Source organism: Aquarana catesbeiana, linkage group LG07 (assembly GCF_042186555.1).
Source record: "Aquarana catesbeiana isolate 2022-GZ linkage group LG07, ASM4218655v1, whole genome shotgun sequence".
In the NCBI taxonomy this organism is placed as follows: Eukaryota; Metazoa; Chordata; class Amphibia; order Anura; family Ranidae; genus Aquarana; species Aquarana catesbeiana.
The window spans coordinates 247720607-247746968 of NC_133330.1; the positions used below are offsets into that span (position 1 = coordinate 247720607).

At 42.2% G+C, this 26362-nt stretch overlaps 1 protein-coding gene across 1 annotated transcript in view; it reads right to left on the minus strand.

Annotated features, from left to right (window-relative positions):
• The window catches only part of PKN2 (protein kinase N2), a 184404-nt gene that overhangs the window by 25799 nt on the left and 132243 nt on the right, over positions 1 to 26362 (minus strand). Inside the window, exons 8-20 of the mRNA XM_073593186.1 lie at positions 22928 to 23037; positions 19348 to 19491; positions 16514 to 16589; positions 16253 to 16427; positions 15859 to 15991; positions 11115 to 11251; positions 10953 to 11028; positions 10777 to 10868; positions 9659 to 9835; positions 7382 to 7444; positions 6229 to 6305; positions 3259 to 3401; positions 2569 to 2676 (exon numbers count right to left, since the gene is read on the minus strand). Of these exons, the coding sequence (XP_073449287.1) occupies positions 2569 to 2676; positions 3259 to 3401; positions 6229 to 6305; positions 7382 to 7444; positions 9659 to 9835; positions 10777 to 10868; positions 10953 to 11028; positions 11115 to 11251; positions 15859 to 15991; positions 16253 to 16427; positions 16514 to 16589; positions 19348 to 19491; positions 22928 to 23037 (1511 nt within the window). The remainder of the gene's footprint in view (positions 1 to 2568; positions 2677 to 3258; positions 3402 to 6228; positions 6306 to 7381; positions 7445 to 9658; positions 9836 to 10776; positions 10869 to 10952; positions 11029 to 11114; positions 11252 to 15858; positions 15992 to 16252; positions 16428 to 16513; positions 16590 to 19347; positions 19492 to 22927; positions 23038 to 26362) is intronic.

Sequence of the window (26362 nt, forward strand, 5' to 3'; positions counted from 1 at the left end):
GCAGGTCATGCACCGCTCTGTAGTGAGCCTGCAGGTGCGACTGGGAGAGATGAAGATTGGTAGGAAAGAAACTCAGGTGAACAGAAAGGAAATTATTTTGTAGCTGGACAAAATCAGTTTGTGGACCATTTGTCAGAAAGCAGGGAGGTCCATGAGTCCGCAAACCAGTGAAGACATCCCTCCACCCCAAAAACAGGTGGGGGGAGCCTTCAGGCCAAGGAGGACTTGTCTGTAGGCTTGATGGGCCAGGACCGTGTAATACCTCCTTGGGGGCCTTGGATCGATTTATTCGAGGATCCTGAAGAATAATCTTGTGCGCAGAGACAGAAGGACCATGCTTACGGTGGGGTTCCTTCACTGCCCTTGATTGCGGGAGGAAAGTGCTCTTTCCCCCAGTAAGGTCCTTTATGTCATCGTCTAGGGTAGCACCAAATAGGCGTTCACCCTGGAAGGGCAAATCTACTAGAGCCTTTTTGAATGTCTAGTTCACAGCCATTACCATTACTTGAGTCACGGCACACGCTAAAGCACTACTGCCGAAACTGAGAGCTTGTAAAGCAGAGAAGCTGCATCCAAGGACGCATCACACATACTTGAGACCCTGGATCAATTGGTCTGCCAGTTCTACATAGGCCCTGCTCCCCACTGATGTGCGTGGCATAGGAGCTTAGCCTAATCAGTGGCGTTTAAGACACCAGGGCCACGGACAAAACTGGATGGAGAGCCGGACCAACAACAGTAAACATTGTGTGACAGATTCTGCCTTCCTGAGAGCCAGATCCTTAAAAGAAGACTCCTCCTTCTGTATCATGGTTGACTGCTTCAACCTTGAAATGGAAGGGTCCACGACAGGAGGGGAGATCCACTTCAGAAATGTTTCTTTAAAGGGGTAATGCACTGAAACGTTTTGGACCACAAAAGGGCGCTTTAATAGCTCCCAATCCTTGTAAATAAATGTATCAAAATATGTCGGATAGGGGAATAGATTTGGTGCACGAGGCGGCTTATGCATACCAAAAGAGGACTGCCACCTCCCCAGTAGCCCCAGAGGTATCCTCAATGATAAGTGCGGCCCATCAGCAACATGCTCATGTGCGGCGACAGAAGCAAAGGACTCATTGCCGTCTTAAGGTTCAGGGATCAAATCGTCAAGGCCCTCAGACAGGATGCGACAGGGCCGGGCCTGCAGCGGCAGAACCAAAACCATGCTCAGACAAATTCGAAGGAAAAGGCGTGGGTTGCTTCCTGCTTGATTGTGCTCAAAAGGACTCCAGGACCACCAACAGTGCATCAAGTGGTACACAGGGCCCAGAGGAACCTGTTGCCTCCAGGAGGGGTCAGGTAGGGAGGTATGATCCTGAGACTTCATTAAAGGAAAAAGCCCAACAATAAGGCACCCTCAGGGAAGTCCACTAGCTGAATGGGACTGCTAGACACCCCCTAGCAGGCCAAAGCAGAGACAGAGGGTACCCCAGCATGATCCAAACCCAGGCACTGAAGAGAGGAGCCTGGGAGCTGTTCCCACTGCACCAGGAGAGAGACCATGTGGGAAACGCACTAGTCTGTCCCAAAGAGACCGTAAAACTCTGCCCAACATGAGCAGTGAAGGCACCAGGGGAAATCCAAGATGGCCCCTGCTGTATGGTTTTCAACAAAATGGCCACTGCTATCCTACCCACCAGGGAGGAAAATGCGCACCCAAAGCCTTAGAACAGACCACAGCAAAATGACTGCTATGATCCCGCCCACTAGGGAGGAAACAGCGTGCCTAGAGCCTCCAGAACGATCCACCACAAAGTGGCCACTGGCAGCACCAGGGAAAGAACTGTTGGGTCCCAGGAAAAATGGTGCCTGCCATAACAGGTCCTATGCCAGTAGCAAGGTACAGGATAGAATACACCCCCAGCCAGTTAACCCCGCCATGCCCACAGATGGGGCAAAAAGCCACTAGCTCCAGCCAACACCACACCACAGGTAAAGCAGCCCAGCCAGCAAGCAGGGGTGGAGGAGAGGGGTCCAGGTAGGAAACCTTGTAGGCCAGAAAGGGAGGAGAACCCTGCAGGGCCAACCATCCCAAAGAGCACCTGCACTACGCACCGTGCCCGGGAGGGAGGGCTACTACTTACTGGTCCTATAGACACTCCACAAGACAGAACTGCCTCCCACTGGACTGGAGGGCTGTTGGCCAGGGTTGTGCTGTGAAACGGACGTTTGGTGCCTGGTCATATGTGCCACCCCGTGAGACATTTAACTGGCCGCCGCGGTCCTAAATGGGGCACTAGGCAGAATAAACTGGTTTTCCTATAGCAGAGAGGGGGGTTTATACCAGATAGAACTACCCATAGGCAGTGCTGAGCTTTTTGGCCTAGTGTCCTACTCTTGTAGGTGGCAATATAAACCCTAAGATTGAAAACTAGAAGAAGCAGCGACTGTCAATTAACAAAAAAACATAATAAAATGTACTCTTGACCCACTTATGATAAACGCACACAATTGATCAAACGAACAAGCTATAATGAGGAAATTTCAGAATCAAATCTGGTGAATGAGGTTTCAATGGCAACTTACTCTTCTCATGATAGAAATGGCTTCTGTTGATAGGAACCGTGGATATCTGACTTCATCATTGACTATGCTGTCAAATACTTCCTCTTCATCATCTCCAGGAAATGGGGACTGGTCAAAACAAAACATACAATATATTGGCTCTGACTTGGTTATTTAAAGCAACGAGTACAATTGTCCATACGCTGAAAACTACTGTAGGACAGCAGTTGGACTTTTTTTTTTTTTTTTTTTACACAACTACTAACAAGGAGGACAAATACCAGTCCGTATGTGGATGCCATCAGATCACTAGTCGGATAAGCACTTAAGGGAAGCGCCCACCTTGCTCATCGTAAGCATGCACACAGCCATAAATAAAATATTAAAGCTAATGAAAAACAATTACTAATGTGCTTAAGTCATCAAAAGGCACAATGAAACAAAAAGGTCAATGTATTGCAATAGTGCAGATGCCCTACCACATAGCTCTTTAATAAATAATACACTGCAATGTTAGAGCACATCCTGAAGATGCATACGCAGGGTATACAGCTTCTAAAGCTGCAATGGTCTCTTGGGACCCTTTAATAAGACATAAACTTTTACAACCAGTTCAAATGTACGCTCTCTCATCGAAACATGAAAGTGAATGTAAACAATTAAACCTTTACGTGCACACTCTTATACAGCATACTGTACATATATACATACCTCACCAACAAGCATCTCATAAATAAGGACTCCCAGCCCCCACCAGTCCACTGCTCTAGTATAGGAGGTTTCAGTGAGGACTTCTGGAGCCAGAAATTCTGGGGTGCCGCAGAAAGTGCTAGTTCTATCTCCAAAACCCATTCCTGGATAGGAGACAGGGAAAAGGGACACGCTGCTATCAGCCAGCAGTTCTTTGCACCTGCATGCAAGCTCTTAATAAAAGTAAATGCTATTAAACAGTTTGCTATTAAAAACTTAAATTACGAAGGTCTAAGCAAGCAATTCTTAGAAATAATAAAACAGGTGTGTATTATCCCATGCTCCCTAACCTAATATGTCCCTCACTTCTAACTTGTGTCTGATGGCTGCAACCAAATAATTGTGTTCCCACAACTACAAACGAAATAAAATCAAAAATGTTGGCTGCGCCTAAGTGTGTGCAATCCAGTTAATGTTTTTAACTGCTTTCAGGCCACCCACCGCACATTTACTGTAGCAGGGCAGGCCCAGCTGCATAAAACAACGTACCTGTATGTTGATTCCTCTCCGAGGTTTGGGGCACGCATGCCACCATCAACCCGTTGTTATTGAACACAGCGGGAGCCAATTAGCTGGTTCAGCGGTCGCCGGGACTCACCGATCGCTTACTGGAGAGGCAGAATGGTGGTCTGCCTATGTAAACAAGGCAGACCGCCGTTCTGTCAGAGAGGAAGAGAGAGAGAGAGAGAGAGATCTTGTGTTCCTGCTAATCAGGAACACTGGTCTCTCTTCCTCCAGTTAGACCATCGCCCACACAGCTAGAATTCACTCCCTAGGAGCACACTTAACCCTTTGATCACCCCCGACATTAACCCCTTCCCTGCCAGTTTAATTTATACAGTGACAGTGAGCACTGTATACAGCGCTGATCACTGTATTAGTGTCACTGGTCCCCAAAAAGTGTCTGCCGCAGTCCTGGAGAGAGGGGGGGAAAAAAAAAAAAAAAAAAAAAAAAAAAAAATCGCTGACCACCACCATTACCAGTAAAAATAAAAATTCCATAAAAAAATATTCCATAGTTTGTAGATGTTATAACTTTTGCGCAAACCACTCAATATATGCTTATTGGGATTTTTTTTTTTTACCAAAAATATGTAGCGGAATACATATTGGCCTAAACTGATAAAGAAATTGGATTTCTTTACATTATTTTTATTGGATGCGTTTTATAGCAGAAAGTAAAAAAATATATTGTTGGACTTTTTTGTTGACAGCGCAAAAAATAAAAACTACAGAGGTGATCAAATACCACCAACAGTAAGCTCTATTTGAGGGAAAAAAAGGACATAAATTGTGTTTGGGTACAGTGTCGCATGAACGTGCAATTGTCAGTTAAAGCAACGCAGTGCCGTATTGCAAAAAATAGTCTGGTCATGAAGGGGGTGAAAACTTTCCGGGGCTAAAGTGGTTGAACCAAAACCTTGCTTTCAAACCACAAAAGGTTTTTAATTATTCAGTGACAAACTTTTTTGTGTACAATACAATAAAACAAACGTGACAGTCCCAAATGACTATAGTTTACGTAGTAGTGCTTTTCTTCTTTCAAATATTTTTCCCTTTAAATGTGCTTCTCATATCCTGCAGATTTTCCACCTTCACCCTTGTGGATTTCAGTTTATAGTTGTGCAGTGACTCCCTCAACCTTTCATGACTGCGCTCACGTCCAGTTTGGACCTGTTTCCAGGTCTAAAATCGCCTTCCCCTGCTGGGGCCAATTCCAGGCTCCTCAGCTGTAAAATCTTCTTACACTCTCCTCTCTGAGCTGGCTTTGTCTAGACTTCCTTTCCTCCACGTCCCCTCAGTATAAAAAGATACACTCCCATTGTGTAGTGCATAAAGGTTTCATATTTATTTCACAATATCCACTTACATTAAAACTTGAGACAGTGCGCTTTAAAAAGATCATGCGACAGGACAGCAGCTCCTGTATGTTCCACAAACACAGTACTCTGTTCACCCGACTCATCCCACGCGTATCGCCACGATCACGTGACTTCCTCAGGGTTATTATTAGGGATATTATGCAATAAATGTGAAACTACACTACACATTGGGAGCGCATCTTTTATACCGAGCGGACGTGGCGGAAAGGAAGTGCAGACAAAGTTAGCTCAGTGAGGAGAGTGGAAGGAGATTGAATGGGAGCCTGGAATATGTTTTATTTTATTGTACACAAGAAAGTTTGTCACTGAATAATGAAAGCCGTTGGGGTTTGAAAGTAAGGTTTTGGTTTAAAAACATTACTGAATTGCACACGGATAGGCACAGCCAGCATTTTTTATTTTAATTCTTATAAATACCTAATGGCACAGAAATTCATAGATGTAGCCAAGAAGGGTTCTCAAATCCAGAGAAATTTATTATTTATTTTATTTATTTATTTTGGTACTTTTGAATAGAGCATGTGTTGTAAAGGTGACAAATTTTTCACCTGACAGAAAAGGAAAAAAATCAGCAACAGGGATGTGAACAGTGATTGAAGTTAACGGAAAGGGGATTTGCTGTCGGAGATTTTCCTTCCTATCATACGAAACCAATGTCACATGGAGAGTAACAAAAAAAGAAAAAGAAAAGGGGGTTGGGTTGGACATACACTTTAGTGGATGCACTATAAAAGTTGATTTTACAATCTACCATCACTAATATTTTTCTGTAAAAACTGTGCAGAAGCTATTCACAGCAGCATATTATCTCGAAGTTTAGAATGCATTTTCACCTGGAATATACACGTTTCATACTGGTAGCAGATCAGATAAATCCTCAATCCACATCCCTGGGGGTTTATGTATGTTGAGTGTGTACCCCAAGTCAGTTAGCCTCAGTGTTCAGAGCTGTGCTCACTGGATAGCACACTTGTTAGGGCCACCAGAGTAAGAACTCCAACAAATAGAGTAAATGACAACAGATAACTTAATAAAATGTGCACATTACCTTCTTTGCAAAGACCAAAGTCAGCAATTTTTACAAATCCTTCTGTATCCAATAGGAGATTGTCCAGCTTCAAATCCCTAGGTGAACATTTAAGATTTGCTTGAGAATTGTCATAGAACGCATTAATAAACTTACTTCTAATACAGGAAATGTGGAAAGAGAGGTTTCTCTTGGTCCTTTTCCTTCTATTTGCTATTAAAGGGAAAACACCAGAATAAAGATCCTGCTGCATAGGAGGAAATGCTGTGTAAAACTTAAAGCCAAACTCCATTAGCACTGTATGAGCTGTAAGTAACATCAGCTACATACAGTTCACAGCTCTGTGTTCCACCGTGAATGAATGCAAACCTTTCTCCGATTGGCTGAGGTGGAGATCGTGACATCATCTGCCTGCCTCTCCATCTCAGCCAATCAGACCAAGCCTTGGATTCATTCAGAAAATACAACGTTTACAGCGAATGGCCGAGCAGCACTTCTCCCAACTCAATTCTGTTCCAACAGCAGGATAGGAAATCCCCATCTCGTTGCCAGAAAACAGCGCTCTATAATGTATGTAGCTGATACAGTTTATACAATGATGACAGCTGCTGCACATGTTAATGAATCTTCACCTCCCTATCCTCCAGGTCAATCACAAAACGAATCCCAGGAGTGAGCGTATTCTGAATGCATGTAAAAAGAACAGATTTAAAAGCTGTGGAATAAAGCCAGCATGATGGATGAGGGGTTTCTCTTCTGCCAGTCGAAGGTATAAGCACTGTAAAGCCCAACCAGTGACTTGGGCTTTAATAGTTGGTAGCACAGACAAGCCTACATAAATATAATGTGCTGCTGTACAGCAGCTAAACTACTTTGAAAGGCTTTTAGAGTTTTGGATCCAGAAAATAGTTCTATAAAGCTATGAAACTCCATCCCCTGTAAATCTGCATGAGCAGGAAACTATATTCAGCAGATGAATACAATAAGGTAGGAATGGCATCATGTAGCAAATCTAAGATTAAAAAGAGTTGTGAACTGTAATTATGGCATTTTCAACAACTGAGCAGATACTTTCACAGTGGGACAGTCTTTCCACCCACAACTTATTAAAACACACTGAATTGATGAAATGGTGCTGTCATCAGTACTTAACATGTACTTAAGGGTAACTCACCTATAAACAATCTTGTGCTCGTGTAAATACTGCAAACCAAGAACCACACAGGCTGCATAAAACCTAGGTAAAAAAAAAAATAGAGCATTTTTAAAGTAGCTGGTAATTGCAGACACACTTTGTTATGGGTTATGTCACCCAGTGACTTCTGCAGCACAGACAACAATACGCCACCCAAAGAAACAGGGGTATGTACTACTGAAGAGATTACACAAACTTACTCCACCACAGCCTGATGGGAAAGGTGGGACAGTGGAGAGATTACTTCTAAGAAACATGCAACAGGGTTATAGCATACAGCATAAAGCATTGGAGTATGCAAGATGATCTTCAGCCAATAAATTCTATTCATACATGTTAAAGGATAAGCCCTTTTGAAAAATAAAATAAATGCACATTTCTTTGCAGGTAAGGGGAGCGGAGGTCCGCACGGTTTTCAAATTGTGACAGCGGGTGTGGGGAGAAGCTCTACCTCACGCTGGCACAGGGAGTAGGGATAGGGCTGTGGTGGTGGGGGGCACAGGGTTGAGGCTGCAGATGCTGGAACAGATGCTGGAACATGTTACATGTTTCCCCCTAAAAATTGGTGGAACATGTAACAAGTTCCAAAGGTGAACTTATCCTTCAACTCTTCTGTTTTCTTCCAACAGTGTGATTGTCTACTAATCTAAATAAGTTGTGACAGTAATTTGAGCTTACAAAAGACATTTACTGGAGGAGTTATCTGTGGCCAAACAATGTCTGACACACTGCAAGGTTATCAGCATATCACATCAAACATGATCTAACCCAACCTTTTTCAACCAGGGTGCCTTCGCAAAATGCCTACAAAATGTCCCAAAAATTGTATACAAGCCAGTAGGCAGATCAAGACTGCTTTTTACACAAAGCCACAGGTTTTCATTGTATTAGTTGCATTACAACTAATGATGTCACTGGTTGATAAGGAGAACACTGGGAGCCTGCACAGCATCCTTCTTTTCCCCTGCCTACTCTCCATCAGCACTGGAGCCATATTAGCAGAGTGAGGGAGAGCAACTGAGATATAAGAGAAATATTGGAATACTAGTCAGTACCAGTGTGCAAAGGTATGTTTTCTTTGGAAGAATGAATCACCTCTAATGGTGGGTGTCTAATATATGTGGATGTTGCTGCATTATGTAAAACTATTTGTTTTGTCTCTTTACATTTTAGAATGGGGTGCATCCAGATTGCACATCATTTTAAAGTGTGCCTCAACCAAAAAAAGGTTGGCAACAGGTTAGAAAACCTGTCAAGTAACTTTGCCTGTGTACTGGTAGCTTGAAGCTGTCACAAACAGAAAGGGTAGAGCCAAATGTAGTGTCAGATAGGCACTTTGCCCACTGTTTCTGCCATCAACGGTCTAGCTAGCCATTTCTGACTCTGAGCATGTGCATGGCTACAAAGCTGATGTCAAGCAAGCTGTGCTTTTCCAGTTGAGGTAGTATTTTAACATTTTGTGACAGGAGTGAAATTATCATTGGAGAATGGTTAAAACCTCAGTCAGGTTTTTATTGGTCTGTCTCCACTCGAGGAATTCTTGAGATGATAGTCATCAGGACAGGAAGCAATGGAAAGAAAAAAAAAACAGTCTTTTAAGAAAAAAAAAATTGGTCTGGAGCTTCTGTAATGTGGACAATTGCTTGTGTTGTCATTACACAAGTCAAAGGGGCCTCGGCACGCCAGATCTTTTACACCAAGAAAAATGCATACTTGTAAAGATGAACCCCCCCTTGACATGGCTCAAAGGGTGTTCAATCCATTGATGTAGCAGTGGAGAGGAATATTTTCAATCAAGGACAGCTAAAATCACTTTTTAGTAATTCTGGTTGCTGCAGATTAATGCAATGCTGAAAACACAGCTTTTATTAGAACGCAACTCAGAAAAGGTTATACAGTAAACTATTTTGCTGTTGTGTTGCTAGTTCAAGTGCTTGAACATAAAAAGGTATTCATAAACTGAGCATATTTTGTTTAATTCCTCATAGGGTGGCAGAAATTAGCATTAAGTGTGACTCTACAAGCACCCTCCCGACTAACATCTTTCGACAAGTCAAAGGAGCTAGGCAGAAAATTGTTAGGTGAATAGTGGCTACATCAAATCAGAGGCAGCTTCTGTTAATTCTGACAGCTGCTGACTATAAGAATACAATAGCCGCAGTGGGAGATTAGTCCATTCATGCCCATTCAGCCTTTTCTACACTTACGGAAAAATAGACCCCAGCAGATATCTGAAGTAGTTTAGAAACAACTTACACAGCTCTTGGTTCAGAAAAAACATCCGTGTGAATGTGCATCATTAAATCTCCTCCAGCTGCATACTCCATCACAAAGCACACGTGATCTTTGGTTTGGAAACAAGCAAACAGGTTCACCAGGAACGGGTGCCGCACACTATTCACAGTTTCAAAGATGCGCTTCTCACACATAAGGCTAAAGTACAGCAGAAAGAAAACAGTTTGTTAAAAAAAGTGTAACAGTAAAATATGAGAATACAATCAGCTATTGGAAATATTTAGAGAGAGCAAGGACCCTTGCAGCACGTACTCACCCTTGCTCGAGTTCTCCTGCACCAGAAACAAAAAAAATACCCAGTATTTCTAGGGACATAGGAGCAGGAGTGGGAAACCTGGTGCTTGATAAATGGCCTAAAACTATTATGTAGTTGAAAGGAGAACTCCAACTGGAGATCACAACAGAGCTTACACAGGTTGAGGTTTCCTCACTCCTGATGGTGAACAGAGCATTAGAGGAGCAAAAGAAAAGCAAGTGCATGCTGAGAGCTCCATCAGCAAAAAGCTGGCCTCTGACCATATACTAGTATTTGATAAACAGACTGCTGCATGAGATGGCATGTATCACAAATAGCAGCTGTGTGTATTACATGCAAGAACCTCCATTTATCATAAGCAGAGATCTATTGACTGCTTAAAGCTAACAAAGTGCAGTGAGTATTGAATTATAAATATTAACGTGTGCGATTTATAGGTGGATGAGAAACCCTATAATCGAGTACACTAAAATAACATTTCCAAAGAGTTGATATTCATAATGTAATTAACCTTGTATCAGGGCAGAGTGGGAAATGGTATACTGGCTGTGGGGACAATAAGTCACAAATTCAATTAATTTGATTTTTCAGCCCCTCTAGAGCAAGCAGAGCAGGGCTAATAGGACAGCACATAATATAAATACAGTTGCTGCAGCTAGCAAGAAAGACCCAGACAGACATGTTTGATGACAAACAAATGCCACAAGAGGGCAGTGTGACAAACCAAAAAATAAAAAAATTAATTTTCCTAAGTGGTACAGTAACTGTTTAGTTTTCTTAAATTTTAAAAATAATCTTTACAATTTATTTTAGATAGACATACCTGTCAACTTCATCACGAGCTACAATATCTCCTTTCTTTAAGGCTTTGATTGCAAACATTTCATTAGTGTTTTTGTACTCTGCCAGCAGCACCTGAAATGAAGGCAGAAAGTTGTTACAACATAATTATACACAAATTCGTTTTTTTTATCCTTCATGATCTCTCACAATACACACCTTTCCAAAATGTCCTCTGCCTAATACTGCACAACAGTGGAAGTCCTGCAAGCTGAACTGGAACCGAGGCTGCACTCTGTGGAGACAATTCAACGATATTATGAGGTCTGTCAATCCAGTAGACACAAACATGACAAACACGGACTTGGGTAACAACATTACCCTTTTTCCTCTGTCTCTCGTAGAGAGTTATATTCCACATCTGACACAGTGATTTCCCCTTCACCTGTTAGATCGGTTATCGGTTTTGTAGCTACATTGTTTCTGTTATTTGAATATTCATAATTTTTTCCAGGATCCTGTGATAAAGAGAGATTATGATGGTCAATAAAGACGTTTACTTGTGCTTGAGTTATTTGCCTCTCCTTTAGGCTACAGTCACCTCATGGATGAAGGAGCGAATCCAGCCTACATGTTGTTCAGCCTCCACTGTGCCAATGGCTAATCACAGCATGAACTTTGTATTGTGGTGCCTGGCAAACAAATAGTATGTACTGAGCGTTTCACTGGACCGTTTTTTAAATCCAGTGGTTTGGGGGCACCTGCCAAACACCCCTTTTTGACTGTTGGGCATTCAAAGCCTACAAGACACTGATCTCCAGGAACTTGCAAGTCCATTAGGTTTATCAAGATCACATAACCCTGGGGAATGGATGCATATTAACTCAGTCTGGGAAGCAAAAGCCCCAAATATGGTTAATGAGAATTTCCTCAAATAATGCATTAAAGTGTTTGTTAACCCACAGGGTTAACTTTACATTATCCTCTTTGTTTATTCATCTAATGTCCCCCCCCCCCTTTTTTTATTAAAAATGCAGCTATATACCTGGTTTACTGATCGCACATCTGCGATCACATGGCATGCAGACACTCCTCTCTCGGCCCGACAGATGCAGTGGGCGCGGCCCCGCTGGCGGCATTCAGGAGTGGAGGAGGAGGAAAGGAGACAGGCGGCTCAGCCCGCTGCAGCTGTCATGCGAGAGAAGAGAGGCGGCCTGCCACGTGATCGCCGATCTGTGCTCAGTAAACAAGGTATATAGCTGCATTTTTAATAAAGCACAGTCACAGGGGGACATTAGTTGAATCAACAAAGTGGCTAATGTAACGTTAACCATTTGAGCAGCAGGACGGAAGGGGGCGGTGTGGAAACGGGGAGGGGGGAGAGGACACAAAGAGCAGGGCTGTGGCTGACAAAGGCACATACTCTGATTACGGTGTTTTTGGGTTAACAAAAACATTTTAACCACTTGCCCACTGGGCACTTAAACCTCCTTCCTAACCAAACCAATTTTCAGCTTTCGGTGCTCTCCCATTTTGCATGACAATTACTCAGTCATGCAACACTGTACCCATACAAAATTTTTGTCCTTTTTCCCCCCACACAAATAGAGCTTTCTTTTGGTGGTATTTAATCACCACCGAGTTATTTTTTGCGCTATAAATGAAAAAAAGACCGAAAATTTTGTAAGAAAAAAAATGCATTTTTCTTCATTTTGGCTATAAAATTTTGCAAATTTGTAATTTTTCGTCATACATTTTGGCCAAAATGTATACATATCTTTGGTTAAAATAACCCAAATCAGCGTATATGATTTGGTCTTTATGAAATTTTAGAATCTACAAGCTATGGTGCCAAATCACTGAAAATTTATCACACCTGATGTTCTGACAGCCTATTTAATTTCTTGAGGCCCTGAAATGTCAGGAAAGTACAAATACCCCTCAAATGACTCCTTTTTGGAAGGTAGACATTCCAATGTATTTAGTAAGAGGCATGGTTAGTTTTTTGAAGTTGTAAATTTTTCCCGCAGGTCTTTGCAAAATGAAGATTTTTTTTATTTTTTTTCACAAAATTGTCATTATTAGTTCTCACACACAGCATAAGCATACTTGCAACTACACCCCAAAATACATACTGCTACTCCTGAGTATGGCGATACCACATGTGTGAGATTTTACACAGCCTGGCCAACATGCAGGGAGCACCATCAGGTGTTCTAGGTACATATAGTATCTCACAAAAGGTCAAGACAAGATCAAACAGGGAATCTGTAGCTTTTAGGAATGCTATGACTCCGACTACATCCAGGTAATGTAGAGAGTATTCTTTTGGATACTTGGGAGCAAGGTATAAAGACAACCTCGTCTTTGTGAAGGATGAGGAAAGACTCTATGGAAAAGGGCCCCTAGTTCAGAAACAACATCTGACAGCTGTGATGGCTATCAAATAGGCCACTTTGCTGGCAAGAATTTCCAAGGTACGTCCCCAGTGGGCTCAAGGGCTGATTTCTGCAAGGCAGAGGGAACCAACCAATTTAAAGGTCCCAGGGAAGCATGCAGTATCTCACGAAAGAGTGCACTCCTCACATTTTTGATAAAAATATTTTATTATATCTTTTTCATGCGACAACATTGAAGAAATGACACTTTGCTACAATGTAAAGTAGGGAGTGTACAGCTTGTATAACAGTGTAAATTTGCTGTTCACTAAAAATAACTCAACACAGCCATTAATGTCTAAACCGCTGGCAACAAAAGTGAGTACACCCCTAAGACCCCTTTCACACTGAAGGCGCTTTACAGGCATGTTAGAGCTAAAAATAGCACCTGTAATGAGCCTGTAAACTGCCTCCAATGCCTCCCCAGTGTGAAAGCCCAAGTGCTTTCACACTGGGGCGGTGCACTTGCAGGATGGAAAAAAAAAGAAAAGTCCTGCAAGCAGCGTCTTTGGGGTGGTGCGGGAGCGATGCATACACCGCTCCTACAAATCAATGGGCAGTAGCGCTTCTAACCCCTTTTTTGGGGTTAAAAGCGCCCCGCTCCCTTCTGCACAGTGCCGGCAAAGCGTGGTGCGGATCCTCAGTGTGAAAGGGGTCTAAGTGAAAATGGTTAAAGTGTCAATATTTTGTGTGGCCACCATTATTTTCCAGCACTGCCTTAACCCTCTTGGGCATAAAGTTCATCAAAGCTTCACAGGTTGCCACTGGAGTCCTCTTCCACTCCTCCATGACAACATCACAGAGCTGGTGGATGTTTGAGACCTTGTGCTCCTCCACCTTCTGTTTGAGGATGCCCCACAGATGCTCAATAGGGTTTAGGTCTGAAGACATGCTTGACCAGTCCATCACCTTTACCCTCAGCTTCTTTAGCAAGGCAGTGGTCATCTTGAAGGTGTGTTTGGGGTCGTTTTCATGTTGGAATACTGCCCTGCGGCCCAGTCTCTGAAGGGAGGGGATCATTCTCTGCTTCATTATGTCACAGTACATGTTGGCATTCATGGTTCCCTCAATGAACTGTAGCTCCCCAGTGCCAGAAGCACTCATGCGGCCCCTGACCATGACACTCCCACCACCATGCTTGACTGTAGGCAAGACAAACTTGTCTTTGTACTGCTCACCTGGTTGCCGCCACACACGCTTGACCCCATCTGAACCAAATAATTTTCTTGGTCTCATCAGACCACAGGACATGGCTCCAGTAATTTATGTCCAGTTTGCTGAATACAAGCAGACTAAGTTTGCAGGCTTTGTGCATCATCTTTAGAAGAGGCTTCCTTCTGGGACGACAGCCAGGCAGACCAATTTGATGCAGTGTGTGGCGTATGGTCTGGGCACTGACAGGCTGACCCTTCACCCCTACAACCTTTGCAGCAATGTTGGCAGCACTCCTACATCTATCTCCCAAAGACAACCTCTGGATAGAACGCTGGGCACGTGCACTCAACTTCTTTGGTCAACCATGGCAAGGCCTGTTCTGAGTGGAACCTGTCCTGTTAAACCGCTGTATGGTCTTGGCCACCATGCTGCAGCTCAGTTTCAGGGTCTTGGCAATCTTCTTATAGCTTAGGACATCTTTATGTAGAGCGACAATTATTTTTTTCAGATCCTCAGAGAGTTCTTTGCCATGAGGTGCCATGTTGAACTTCGTGACCAGTATGGGAGAGTGAGAGCGATAACACCAAATTTAAACACACCTGATCCTCATTCACACCTGAGACCTTGTTACACTAATGAGTCACATGACACTGGAGAGGGAAAATGGCTAACTGGGCCCAATTTGGACATTTTCACTTAAAGGTGTACTCACTTTTGTTGCCAGCGGTTTAGACATGGCTATGTGTTGAGCTTTAAGGGGAAAGCAAATTTACACTGTTAAACAAGCCACACACTCACTACTTTACATACTGTACATTTCAAATCTAATCTGACTACCCATTACACTTTTGTGAGGCACTGTAATGGCACTGAGGAGCACTGATGAGGCACGGATGAGCCATGGATGGAGCATGGATGAGCCATCAGTATGGGCACAGATCAGCGCTGTGGGCACTTCAGATCCAGCCCACAACGCTGCTACCCCCGGCTCTCCCCCTCTCCTCGCACACTGTACCAATCAGTGCGAAGAGAGGGGAGGAGCTGAACCGGACAAGCTCCAGTTTGTTGACATCTGATAGCTCCATCATTGGACAGAGTGATCACGTAGCAAAGGGCCGCTGTCATTGGCCCTTCACCCAGACTCGTGACGCGCCGGTTCTGTAAGACCCAACGGTCACAGACATTCCAGGGGGCACACGGGAGCGTCATTCTGGGAGGACATTATAGCATGCACTCCCAGAGTTACCCGACTGCGCTGTAGCAGTCTAATTTGAGGAAAAACAAACCTAAAACTGTAGCATATCACAAGAAATTCAGCTAGATTTTAAAGGAGGTCAGGCAAACCTGGTCCACAGGTACACAACTGTTCAGGTACAGTCAGTACATTAGTGTGATTATATAAATAAATAGTAAAATTGTGATGCAAGTAGGATTAGAAAATAGAAAAAGGGACCCTTCCCTCCTCCAAGAAGCAGCATTGGAACATTATAGAATCTAGAACCAAAACTGGAAGCATATGCATAAACCTTTACCTGAGCTGGTATGCTTGGTGCTTTAATGTCTATTGAAGCCTGATAGACATCAAGGTCTAGTGATGACGCCCGGGGTGGAACATCAGGTGCTTCTGGTTCTATTTCAAAGTCCAGCTTGCCTATAGGAGATTCGCTTTAAGGAAGAAAAACATCTAATTAAATTGACATTATTGCGTTCCCTAGCTCATTTTTATATATTTGAAAATAAAAATATGAAAGTCAAATCACGTCCTAAACAGGAGAATAGGTCTGCATTAGTGCATGTAATTATTTAAGGATGACGATAATTTAGCAATTTAAAGAGGCATGAAGGACCTTTATAAATGTAACTACAAACATACTTCATCAGTAGGTGCTGTAAAGTTTATAATTGCATTTGAGATAATGCACATACCTCACTGACGGAGATAGCTCCACACTCTGTGGGTCCACAACCGGCATGGCAGCAGGAACAGAAATCTGAGGGCTGTAAGTGCCAGAGTGATTAACTGTGGGTATTGCCCGTCTCACAAGTCGCCCCCATGTGGCAATGTTAATGTTCATCTGTGGAGCTCTGAGGAATGTTTTTCCTGTTAACAACGAATAAGTCGTAAAAGCAGAGAACTACATCCCTGAAGGCCATCAACATCTTGAAAGTTTAAAAACAGAACGTTACCTTGTTGCTTTGAAAAAATCTTTTTCTGTCTCTGGAGTTTTGGTCTTCTTTCAATAACGGGATTGAAAAAGGTTACCTGTGCATAAAGAAAAACAGATTACCTGTCTGGAACCTTTTTAAACAAATGACATTTACCAGAGAAAAAGTGCACTAAAATTGTGTAACATTCTTCAAACAGGTTTAATACACTGATTGATCTCCAACACCACTGTTCATGAGCATATTTGGTAAGGAGAACCCAGGTATTTCATTTACTTAAATGATATTGATTGAATTATTCACGTAGCAGGGTATTGCAAAAAATGTACCGCAACATACTATATAGTCCACTTTGTCCCATAATCATTTCACGCTCTCCCCCTACATTCAATGAAGGAAGACACATTTACTACAGCAAGCAGTAAGTAGGCAGTCATTCTGTAGGGTACAGCAAGCAGCAAAAAGGGTGCAAAATACTCATGGCATGGGCAGCTCTGAAGCTATGAATAAAAAAATTTGGTAAAGTAACTAAAGACAAAACTTTCCCCCCCCCATTTCAGATAGAGTAAGGAGGGTTATAACCCGTTGGGTTTTTTTTGGCCACGTGTCCCAAAGGGGAGAGATCCCTCAACTTCCTGCCCTATAGTCAAAAAAACAAGAAGCGAAAACACAAAGATCTTATCCACACTTCTATCCCACATCTCTGACTGAATATACACCCTGACCAGGCTGGGTTTACACCTGGTAGAGAAGGCTGGGATAATACGCAGAGTATTTTAAATGTGATCCACTACACCCAAACAAAGCACACTTCCCATAGTTCTCTTGTCAACTGATGCTGAAAAAGCATTGAGTGTGGATTGGGAATTCCTCCGAGCCACTCTAGAATACATCAATTTGGGTGAGGTAATGCACAAGAGGCTGTCTGCCCTGTACTATAGTGCAGCGGCTGCAGTCAAGGTTAAGGATGCATACACAGAACCTTGCTGTATCCTTAACAGGATACGCCAGGGTTTCCCCTTATATCCCTTGATATTTATACTCCCCTTGTAGCCCTTTCTACGAACAATCGGATACAGAATAAATATACAAGGCTCCCCAAACTAAGCCAATGATGAAGAGGCAGATACACCTGGAAACGTGTTCATTGACTGCACATGCTTGAGTAACGTCGGCACCAGGCAGAGGATGTTCCATGTCATTGTAGCTGGTTTCCAATCAGATAGTTTTTGGCTTCTATACCACACCCAACACTATATTTTTGGCTGTCACCTGTGTGTTTCCCTCATGGTCAGACACTAAGCCCCAGTGCTGCGAATCTGGTCACTGCCGTCTGTCTCCTACTTGTGCTTGTGAGTGCAACCCACTATGTTTTAACAAAGCGTTTACTTTTTAGTTCTATGCTATGGTGGCCCTTGCGCTTAATGTTTCTCTCCCCACAAGGAATTTGGGATTTAGTAGAGTTCACAATCAAGCATCTTACAGATGTGGTTTTGGTAAAGAAAGCTGGCAGCATATTTGCTGCATGGAGACCATGTTTTTTTCTACAGACTCCCCTCACCTCGCCTTACTTGAGCCTTCACTAACATTCACAGAATGGGTTCTTTGGCCTTTAACAGGGGACAGGCGTCCCAGGAGAGCCCCCATTCCTCTTTCCCACCCCTTTTGTATTCTAATTCCTACAGTCTTTTCTTCTTCAACTTTCCCCCCCATTTATCTCTTCCAATCCTCTCTGCCCACTATTTCCCTATATTATTTTCTAAAATTCTTATATGATCTTTATAATAAACAAATACTGTACTACTAGAGAGAAAAGACCATATGAACCATATTGACATTACTCTAACGATACCTGGAAGAAAAGTCCTCAGTGTCTTTACTATTGGGTTTATATGTACAATTTGGACTGTTCTTTTCTTTTGAATAAGAAATTTTAAGTGAAGGAATCCTGAGGTGTCACCTGTGTCACCAGAACTAGTGTCTACATTGGCATTTTCCCCTTTATTACTGTTTTGACGACAACCTAAAATCTGGGATATTGTTTTACTTTCACTTTCGATAACAGTAACCAGAACAAATAGAACCTCCCTAATGGGGGCACGGACAGCAATAAAACCTGACAGGTGTTCTAATACCTCTCCACACAAAACCACAAAAAACCTTAGTTACACTTTAAAAAAATATAAAAGTTTAAGAGTGCTTTCATACTGTTGAAAAAACATTTTAAAAAACGCATTTGTTTTTGATGCGTTTGTGTGTTTTCTGGTTGGCATGCACCTGTGAAACACGAATATGTGACTCAAACTCACCAAAAACGCAACAGGTGTTTTTGACGCGTTTCCTATTCTTTCAAACGGGAGCTGCTTTTTTGGTGCTGTCTTGAAAATTGCATTAAAGCTGCAGCAGGGCAAGACTTTTTCAAAATGCACCGCACCCGCAGCACAGTGGTGTGAAGAGACCAATAAGATTTAAATATTGTTAGTGCGTTTTTAGCAAGGTAAAAACACAGTAAAAAAGCATCAGTGTGAAAGGGCCCTAACCCAACACAGAACAAGCACTACATCATATCAGGCCCCTGGAGACACAAAGTAAAAAAAAAAAAGAAAAGAAAATAAGCATCTTCACAGTGAACATATAACAAGTATTTTTACTTGATTGTGGACACTGGACATATAATACAACCGTTCCTCTTAGATAGGGAGCTCCTTTTGATCCACCAGCAGCATTAGCCTTGGCAGCAGAGATGTGAGCTTACAGTCTACAAAAGGTCTGCAGTCAAGGAATTGTGGTTTAAACACACAAGAGAGCCTGGCACTGGAGAGCAGCTACTAAATGGTTACTTTTCAAGTTCTCACCTCTGCAAAGAGCGTGCCTTGTGGCTCCAGGTACAGACACATGCCATGTCTCTGGTTGTCTAGGAAATCTTCTAACCTCAGAAACTTCACAGCACACAAAGATCTCCAGTCTCTCCAGAACACCGAAATCTCCAATTCTCGGGACTAAGAAGAAAAGGGGCAAACCAGTTTAAAACAGACCATAGAACCTCTATTATAAATAAAAGATTTTCTACAGAATAAACAGGTTGATTCAAGGAATTTGTGACATTTTTCTTTCATGACATGTGTCCACTAAAAACAGACGGATGGGAATCAGTTTACCATCCGTCTGGTGGATCGGATGGCAGTCTAGTGCAAGCGGACAGGTGGACCGTTTACATCCGACCGCCCATAGAAAAAAAAAAGAGCAGGCTGTGTGTTTCTGCTCTGCATAAGCGAACAGACACAGACCAGCCATCCACCTGGTCAGCAGGGATCTGTGGACAGATTCCCTGCTGACTTCAAAGCAGTCAAAAGCCTTGCGCTAAATTCACGTAAACCCAGCAACAATTTCATGGTTTGTACTGGTGCTTGCAACAAATTTGAGTAGTACTTATTTGCGGTACTTTTGCTTAATGGCGTTATTGTTGCAGCGAATTCATAAGGAAAGTGAAGATAAATAAGACATGCTGAATTAAAATTGTTGATTGTGCTGCATGAATAATTATACTACATACATAATACATGAGGACACTTATTGGTCCAGGAATCCAGCGATGTCGACACCCCAGCTGATGTGTCCACCGTCTCTCGGGTGCTGCTGCCATTCATGGTAAGTGAAACCGGCAGTGAAGCCCTTCGGCTTTACTGCCAGTTTACCTGTCAAAAACTGAAAGGTTCCAAATGTGGCACCGGAAGGGGTGGGGGGAGTCAGATAAGCGGAGCTTCCACTTTTGGGAGATACACTGCTTTAAGCTCCTCTGTAATTGATGTAATATTTGATATGTTTCTATTACACTCCTGACTTTTCCAAATATTTTCTCTGCATGAAGAACTCCGCCACATTGCAGGAGAGATGTTTGTTGTAACAGATGCATATCCACCAGCACATAAATGAATCTGTCACTAGTTTTTTTGCACTGCCATAAGACAGATTTCCAAAGTGTATGTACAGCACTCTCTGAAATCCAGGGATTGGTTTTGTTTACCAGTACAAGTCATCTAAAATGACAGAAATACGGTCAATTACGTCTGCTGGTAATGCGGTAATTTAAATCAGTGTTATTGTTAGTTACTTGGAAAGCCACTAAAAGTCAATCAGTGTAAGAAGGGCTGTTCTTCACCCAGTTCTAAGCCTCCTAAACAGGAGGCTTAGACTTGGGCCAACACTAAACCCAAGGCTGAAACCCCACTTCAGTAATCTGTTGTGCATTAAAGCGGTATTAAACCCCAAACCAAAAATGTAATATATTGCAGCCTTCCAATGTTTAGATGGCATCTAACACGCCTCCTGAATTAGAGTGCCCCAGCTATGGTTGAAGGAGCACAGGGGGCACCTTTGGACAGCAGCAATGTCAGTCTAGGTGAGGGTAGTGTTAGATGGACTAGCAGATTTATGTACACTAACTGAAGCCAAACTCCAGCTCACACTGCCATTACAACAGTTTTTCTTTTAGGATAAAGACTTTACATGAATAAAAGCTGATCATTGTTAGCACCCCTGTCAGTTATAAATGGTTTCTCTTAATCATCAGGTGAAAAAGAAAAGAAAGTCTATACAAAACAATGCAGTCATCACATCTAAGAATTGGTAAGATGCAATATAATAAAGATTACCTTTTGGGTTTCATACTGCTTTAAGCCACTGTTAATGTGTGTTAACATTTGTTGTATTAAAGCATCCCATTCCTTTAAAATGGGTTACCAATGTACCGCAGCAGATGAAAAAAAAAAAATGATAGCAACATTGCATACCACAACACACAGTATGTGCATTCGATAATGCTGCAGTGCGTCAGCCTCTATTTTAAAGTGCGTTAGAACACCACTAACAATGAATGGCACTGCAAATACAGTACTGCACAAATGTTTAGGCAGGTGTGAGGAAATGCTGTAAAGTAAGAATACTTTAATAAAAATACACAATGAATATATATTTTATAATTTAGAAAATGCAAAGTGAGTGAACAGAAGAAAAATCCAAATCAAATCAATATTTGATGCGATTACCCTTTGACTTCAAACCAGCATCAATTCTTACACTTGAACGCTTTGTACACTTGCACAAAGTCAGGAGGATTAGAGTCAGGCGTATGATTCATTATACCAAGCAGGTGCGCTGGTGCAAAACTATCATCAATTTTATATTTAGGTAGAAACCATCATTAGCTGAAATAGAAGTAGCTGTATAGGAGGCTTAGAACTGGGTGAGGAACAGCCAAACTGCTACTAAGGTGAGCTTGTGGAAGACAGTTTCAGTTCATACACCATGGCACACTGAGCACAGCAACAAGACACAGGGTAGTTATACTGCATTAGTAAGGTCTCTCCCAGGCAAAGATTTCAAAACAGCTAGGGTTTCAAGATGTGCTGTTCAAGCTCCTTTGAAGCAGCACAAAGAAACAGGCAACACTGAGGACTGTAGATGCAGTGGACAGCCAAAGATGAAAGACCCATCATGCCTACTTCCCCCTGACATCGAAAGAGGTCCAGCAAGGACATCAGCACAGAACTGGCAGAAATCAATGGGACCTAGGTACACCCATCTTCTAATACTGAAGGGAAGCAAGCATGATGCATCTTTCATCTGCTGCATTAAGATTCCTTGGCCGACTACTGCATCTATGGTCTTCAACATTGCCTGATTACTGGTGTCCTCAATGTTGAGAAATACAGGCAGATAGTTATCCATCATGCCACACAATCAGGGAAGCCCCAAATATATTGTGCGGAAGGACAACGTCCCCCAACATACAGTCAAAGTCATTAAAAAGGACAGCATCTTCAGCGTAAAAACAAAAAAAAGAAAAAAACAAAAAAACAAAAAACGGAACAAAAGGAGTCCTGAAAGTAGTTTGGCCCCCACATCGTGTATGTCTGGATTACATTAACAGGCGGAATGATTTGAGGCATCCTACATTCACAGAAGATCTGTTTGGAACAACCTACCTGCCAAGTTCTTTCAAAAACTGTGTGCAAGTTTACCTAGAATAATCAATGATGTTTTAAGGCAAAGGGTGGACACACCAAATATTGATTTGATTTTAATTTGTTCATTTACTTTCCATTTTGTTAATTGATAAAAAATAAGCCAACACTTTTTCTCTGAACGGATTCTTAGTTTACAGCATTTTTTTTTTTTTTTTACACCTGCCTAAAACGTTTGCACAGTAGTGTATATTAGGTGCGTTACAGTAACCGGTTTATAATTGTTATATTAGACTGACCCTTATAACCTTCAAGTAATGTAAACCACCTTAGGTACTTTAAGATTATACATTTTATGAAAAGTACAATGTGTTTGAATTTAAACAAAGGTAATATATAAAAAATAAAAATTCTACTAAAAATGCCACTAAATGTAAATCAGAAGTATGAGATTTGTCATTGTTATACGCACTCTGTCCAGCTCCAATGTAAACTTCTGGTCCCATGACTGGTTTGAAATAGGTTTCCAGTTGGTCTGCCCAACTACAGTATTGTCAAGCTTCAGAACAGCACAGACCTCATCTGTAAGGAAATTACTGCAACTGAGCTTAAAAGGCTAAGAGGATTGCAGGAAACAAAAAGCTCCACTGTTAAACCCACAACAACAAAATATCTGCTTAAGGAAAGATTAGATGCATTTTTTTTTATAAAGAGCCTGGTGCATGAACAAATGAAATAGTCTCTGGGTTTCATTACTAATTATGGGGTTTTACGTAAAATTCACTAAATGTTGTTAAAACCTCTAGTCTGCTTAAGTGCATGAATTAAACTTCCAAGAAGCCTGAACCTCTCCTAAATGTAATATAATGAAATATTTGGAGAGATTTCTATCACATATATATATATATATATATACACACACACACACACATTAGAGATATAGATATATAGATATAGAGAGAGAGAGAGAGATTATATATAAGGGACATACATACACACAGATATATATATAGATATATATATATATATATATATATATATATATCAGTGCCTTGCAAAAGTATTCAGCCCCCTTGGCATTTTTCGTGTTTTGTTGCCTCACAACCTGCAATTAACATGAGTTGTTTGAGGCTTTGCATCATTTAATTTACAGAACATGCCCACAACTATTTTTTACTGTGAAGCAAACAAATAGGACAAAATAACAGAAAAAGTCAATGTGCATAACTATTCACCCCCCTAAAGTCAATACTTTGTAGAGACACCTTTTGCGGCTATCACAGCTCCAAGTCGTTTTGGATAAGTCTCTATGAACGTGCCACATCTTACCACTGGGATTTTTGCCCATTCCTCCTTGCAAAACTGCTCCAGCGCCTTCAAGTTGGATGGTTTGCGCTTGTGAACAGCAATCTTTAAGTCTGACCAGATTTTCTTCTGGATTGAGGTCTGGGCTTTGACTAACAAGACCACTCAAGTGTTGCTTTAGCAGTGTGTTTGGGATCATTGTCCTGCTGGAAGGAGAACCTCCGTCTTAGCCTCAAATCACACACATAGTGGTACAGGTTTTGCTCAAGAATATCCCTGTATTTAGCGCCATCCATCTTTCCCTCAACCCTGACCAGTTTCCCAGTCCCGACTGCTAAAAAACATCCCCACAGCATGATGCTGCCACCACCATGTTTCACTGTGGGGATGGTGTTCTTTGGGTGATGTGTTGGGTCTGTGTCAGACAGAGTTTTCTTTGATGGCCAAAAAGTAAAATTTTAGTCTCATTAGACCAGAGCACCTTGCTCCATACATTTTGGGAATCTCCCACATATTTTTTCGCAAACTCAAAACGTGCCATTTTGTTTTTTGCTGAAAGTAATGGCTTTCTTCTGGCCTCTGTGCCATAAAGCCCAACTCTATGGAGCGTATGGCTTATTGTCGTCCTATGTACAGATACTTCAGTCTCTGCTGTGAAACTCTGCAGCTCCTCCAGGGTTACCTTAGGTCTCTGTGTTGCCTCTGATTAATGCCCTCCTTGCCGGTCCGTGAGTTTTGGTGTGCGGCCGACTCTTAGCAGGTTTGCTGTTGTGCCATGTTCTTTCCATTTGGTTGTGATAGATTTAATGGTGCTCCTAGGGATCATCAAAGACTTGGATATTTTTTTTATAACCTAATCCTGACTTGTACTTCTCAAGAACATTACTTGTTTGGAGAGTTCCTTGGTCTTCGTGGCAGTGTTAGTGGTGCCTCTTGCTTAGGTGTTGCAGCCACTGGGGCTTTTCAAAAAGGTGTGTATATGTAATGACAGCTCATTTGACACTTCGATTGCACACAGGTGGACATCATTTCACCAACTATGTGACTTCTGAAGGCAATATGGTTGCACCTGAGCTTTTTATTGGCTTCATAACAAATGGGGTGAATACGCACATTCCAATTATCAGTTTTTTATTTATATATATTTCAGATTAAAAAATTATATTGAACTAAAGGCTGTAATGTAACAAAATAGGTAAAAAGCCAAGGGGGGTGGATACTTTTGCAAGGCACTGTACACACACACACACACACACACACTCACAAAAGTGAGTACACCCGTCGCATTTTTGTAAAATATCTTATAACTTTTCACGTGACAACATTGAAGAAATTACACTTTGCTACAACGTAAAGTAGTGAGTGTACAGCTTGTATAACAGTGTAAATTTGCTGTCCCCTCAAAATAACTCAACACAAAGCCATTACTGTCTAAACCGCTGGCAACAAGAGTGAGTACACCCCTAAGTGAAAATGTCCAAATTGGGCCTACATAAAGATTGTCTAAGCTATAAGAAGATTGCCAAGACCCTGAAACTGAGCTGCAGCACAGTGGTCAAGTCCATACAGCGGTTTAACAGAACAGGTTCCACTCAGAACAGGCATCGCCATGGTCGACCAAAGAAGTTGAGTGCACGAGCTCAGCGTCATATCCAGAGGTTGTCTTTGGGAATTAGATGCATGAGTGCGGCCAGATTTGCTGCAGAGGTTGAAGGGGTGGGGGTCAGCCTGTCAATGCTCAGACCATACGCCGCATGCTACATCAAATTGGTCTGCATGGCTGTCGTCACAGAAGGAAGCCTCTTCTATAGATGAAGCCCAAGAAAGCCTGCAGTTTGCTGAAGACAAGCAGACTAAGGACATGGATTACTGGAACCATGTCCATTGGTCTGATGAGACCAAGATAAACTTATTTGGTTCAGATGGTGTCAAGCGTGTGGCGGCAACCAGGTGAGGAGTACAAAGACAATTGTGTCTTGCCTACAGTCAAGCATGGTGGTGGGAGTGTCATGGTCAGGGGCTGCATCAGTGCTTCTGGCACTGGGGAGCTACAGTTCATTGAGGGAACCATGAATGCCAACATGTACTGTGACATACTGAAGCAGAGCATGATCCCCCTCCCTTTGGAGACTGGGCCACAGGGCAGTATTCCAACATAACTGCCCTAAACACACCTCAAAGGAGGACCACTGCCTTGCTAAAGAAGCTGAGGATAAAGGTGATTGACTGGCCAAGCATGTCTCCAGACCTAAACCCTATTGAGCATCTGTGGGGCATCCTCAAACGGAAGGTGGAGGACCGCAAGGTCTCCAACATCCACCACCCGGGGATGTCGTCATGGAGGAGTGGAAGAGGACTCCAGTGGCAACCAGTGAAGCTCTGATGAACTCCATGCCCAAGAAGGTTAAGACAGTGCTGGAAAATAATGGTGGCCACACAAAATATTGACACTTTGGGTCCAATTTTGACATTTTCAATTAGGGATGAATTTACACCGTTATACAACCTGTACACTCACTACTTTACATTGTAGCAAAGTGTCATTTCTTTAGTGTTTTCAAATGAAAAGATAATAAAATATTTTGCAAAAATGTGAGGGGTG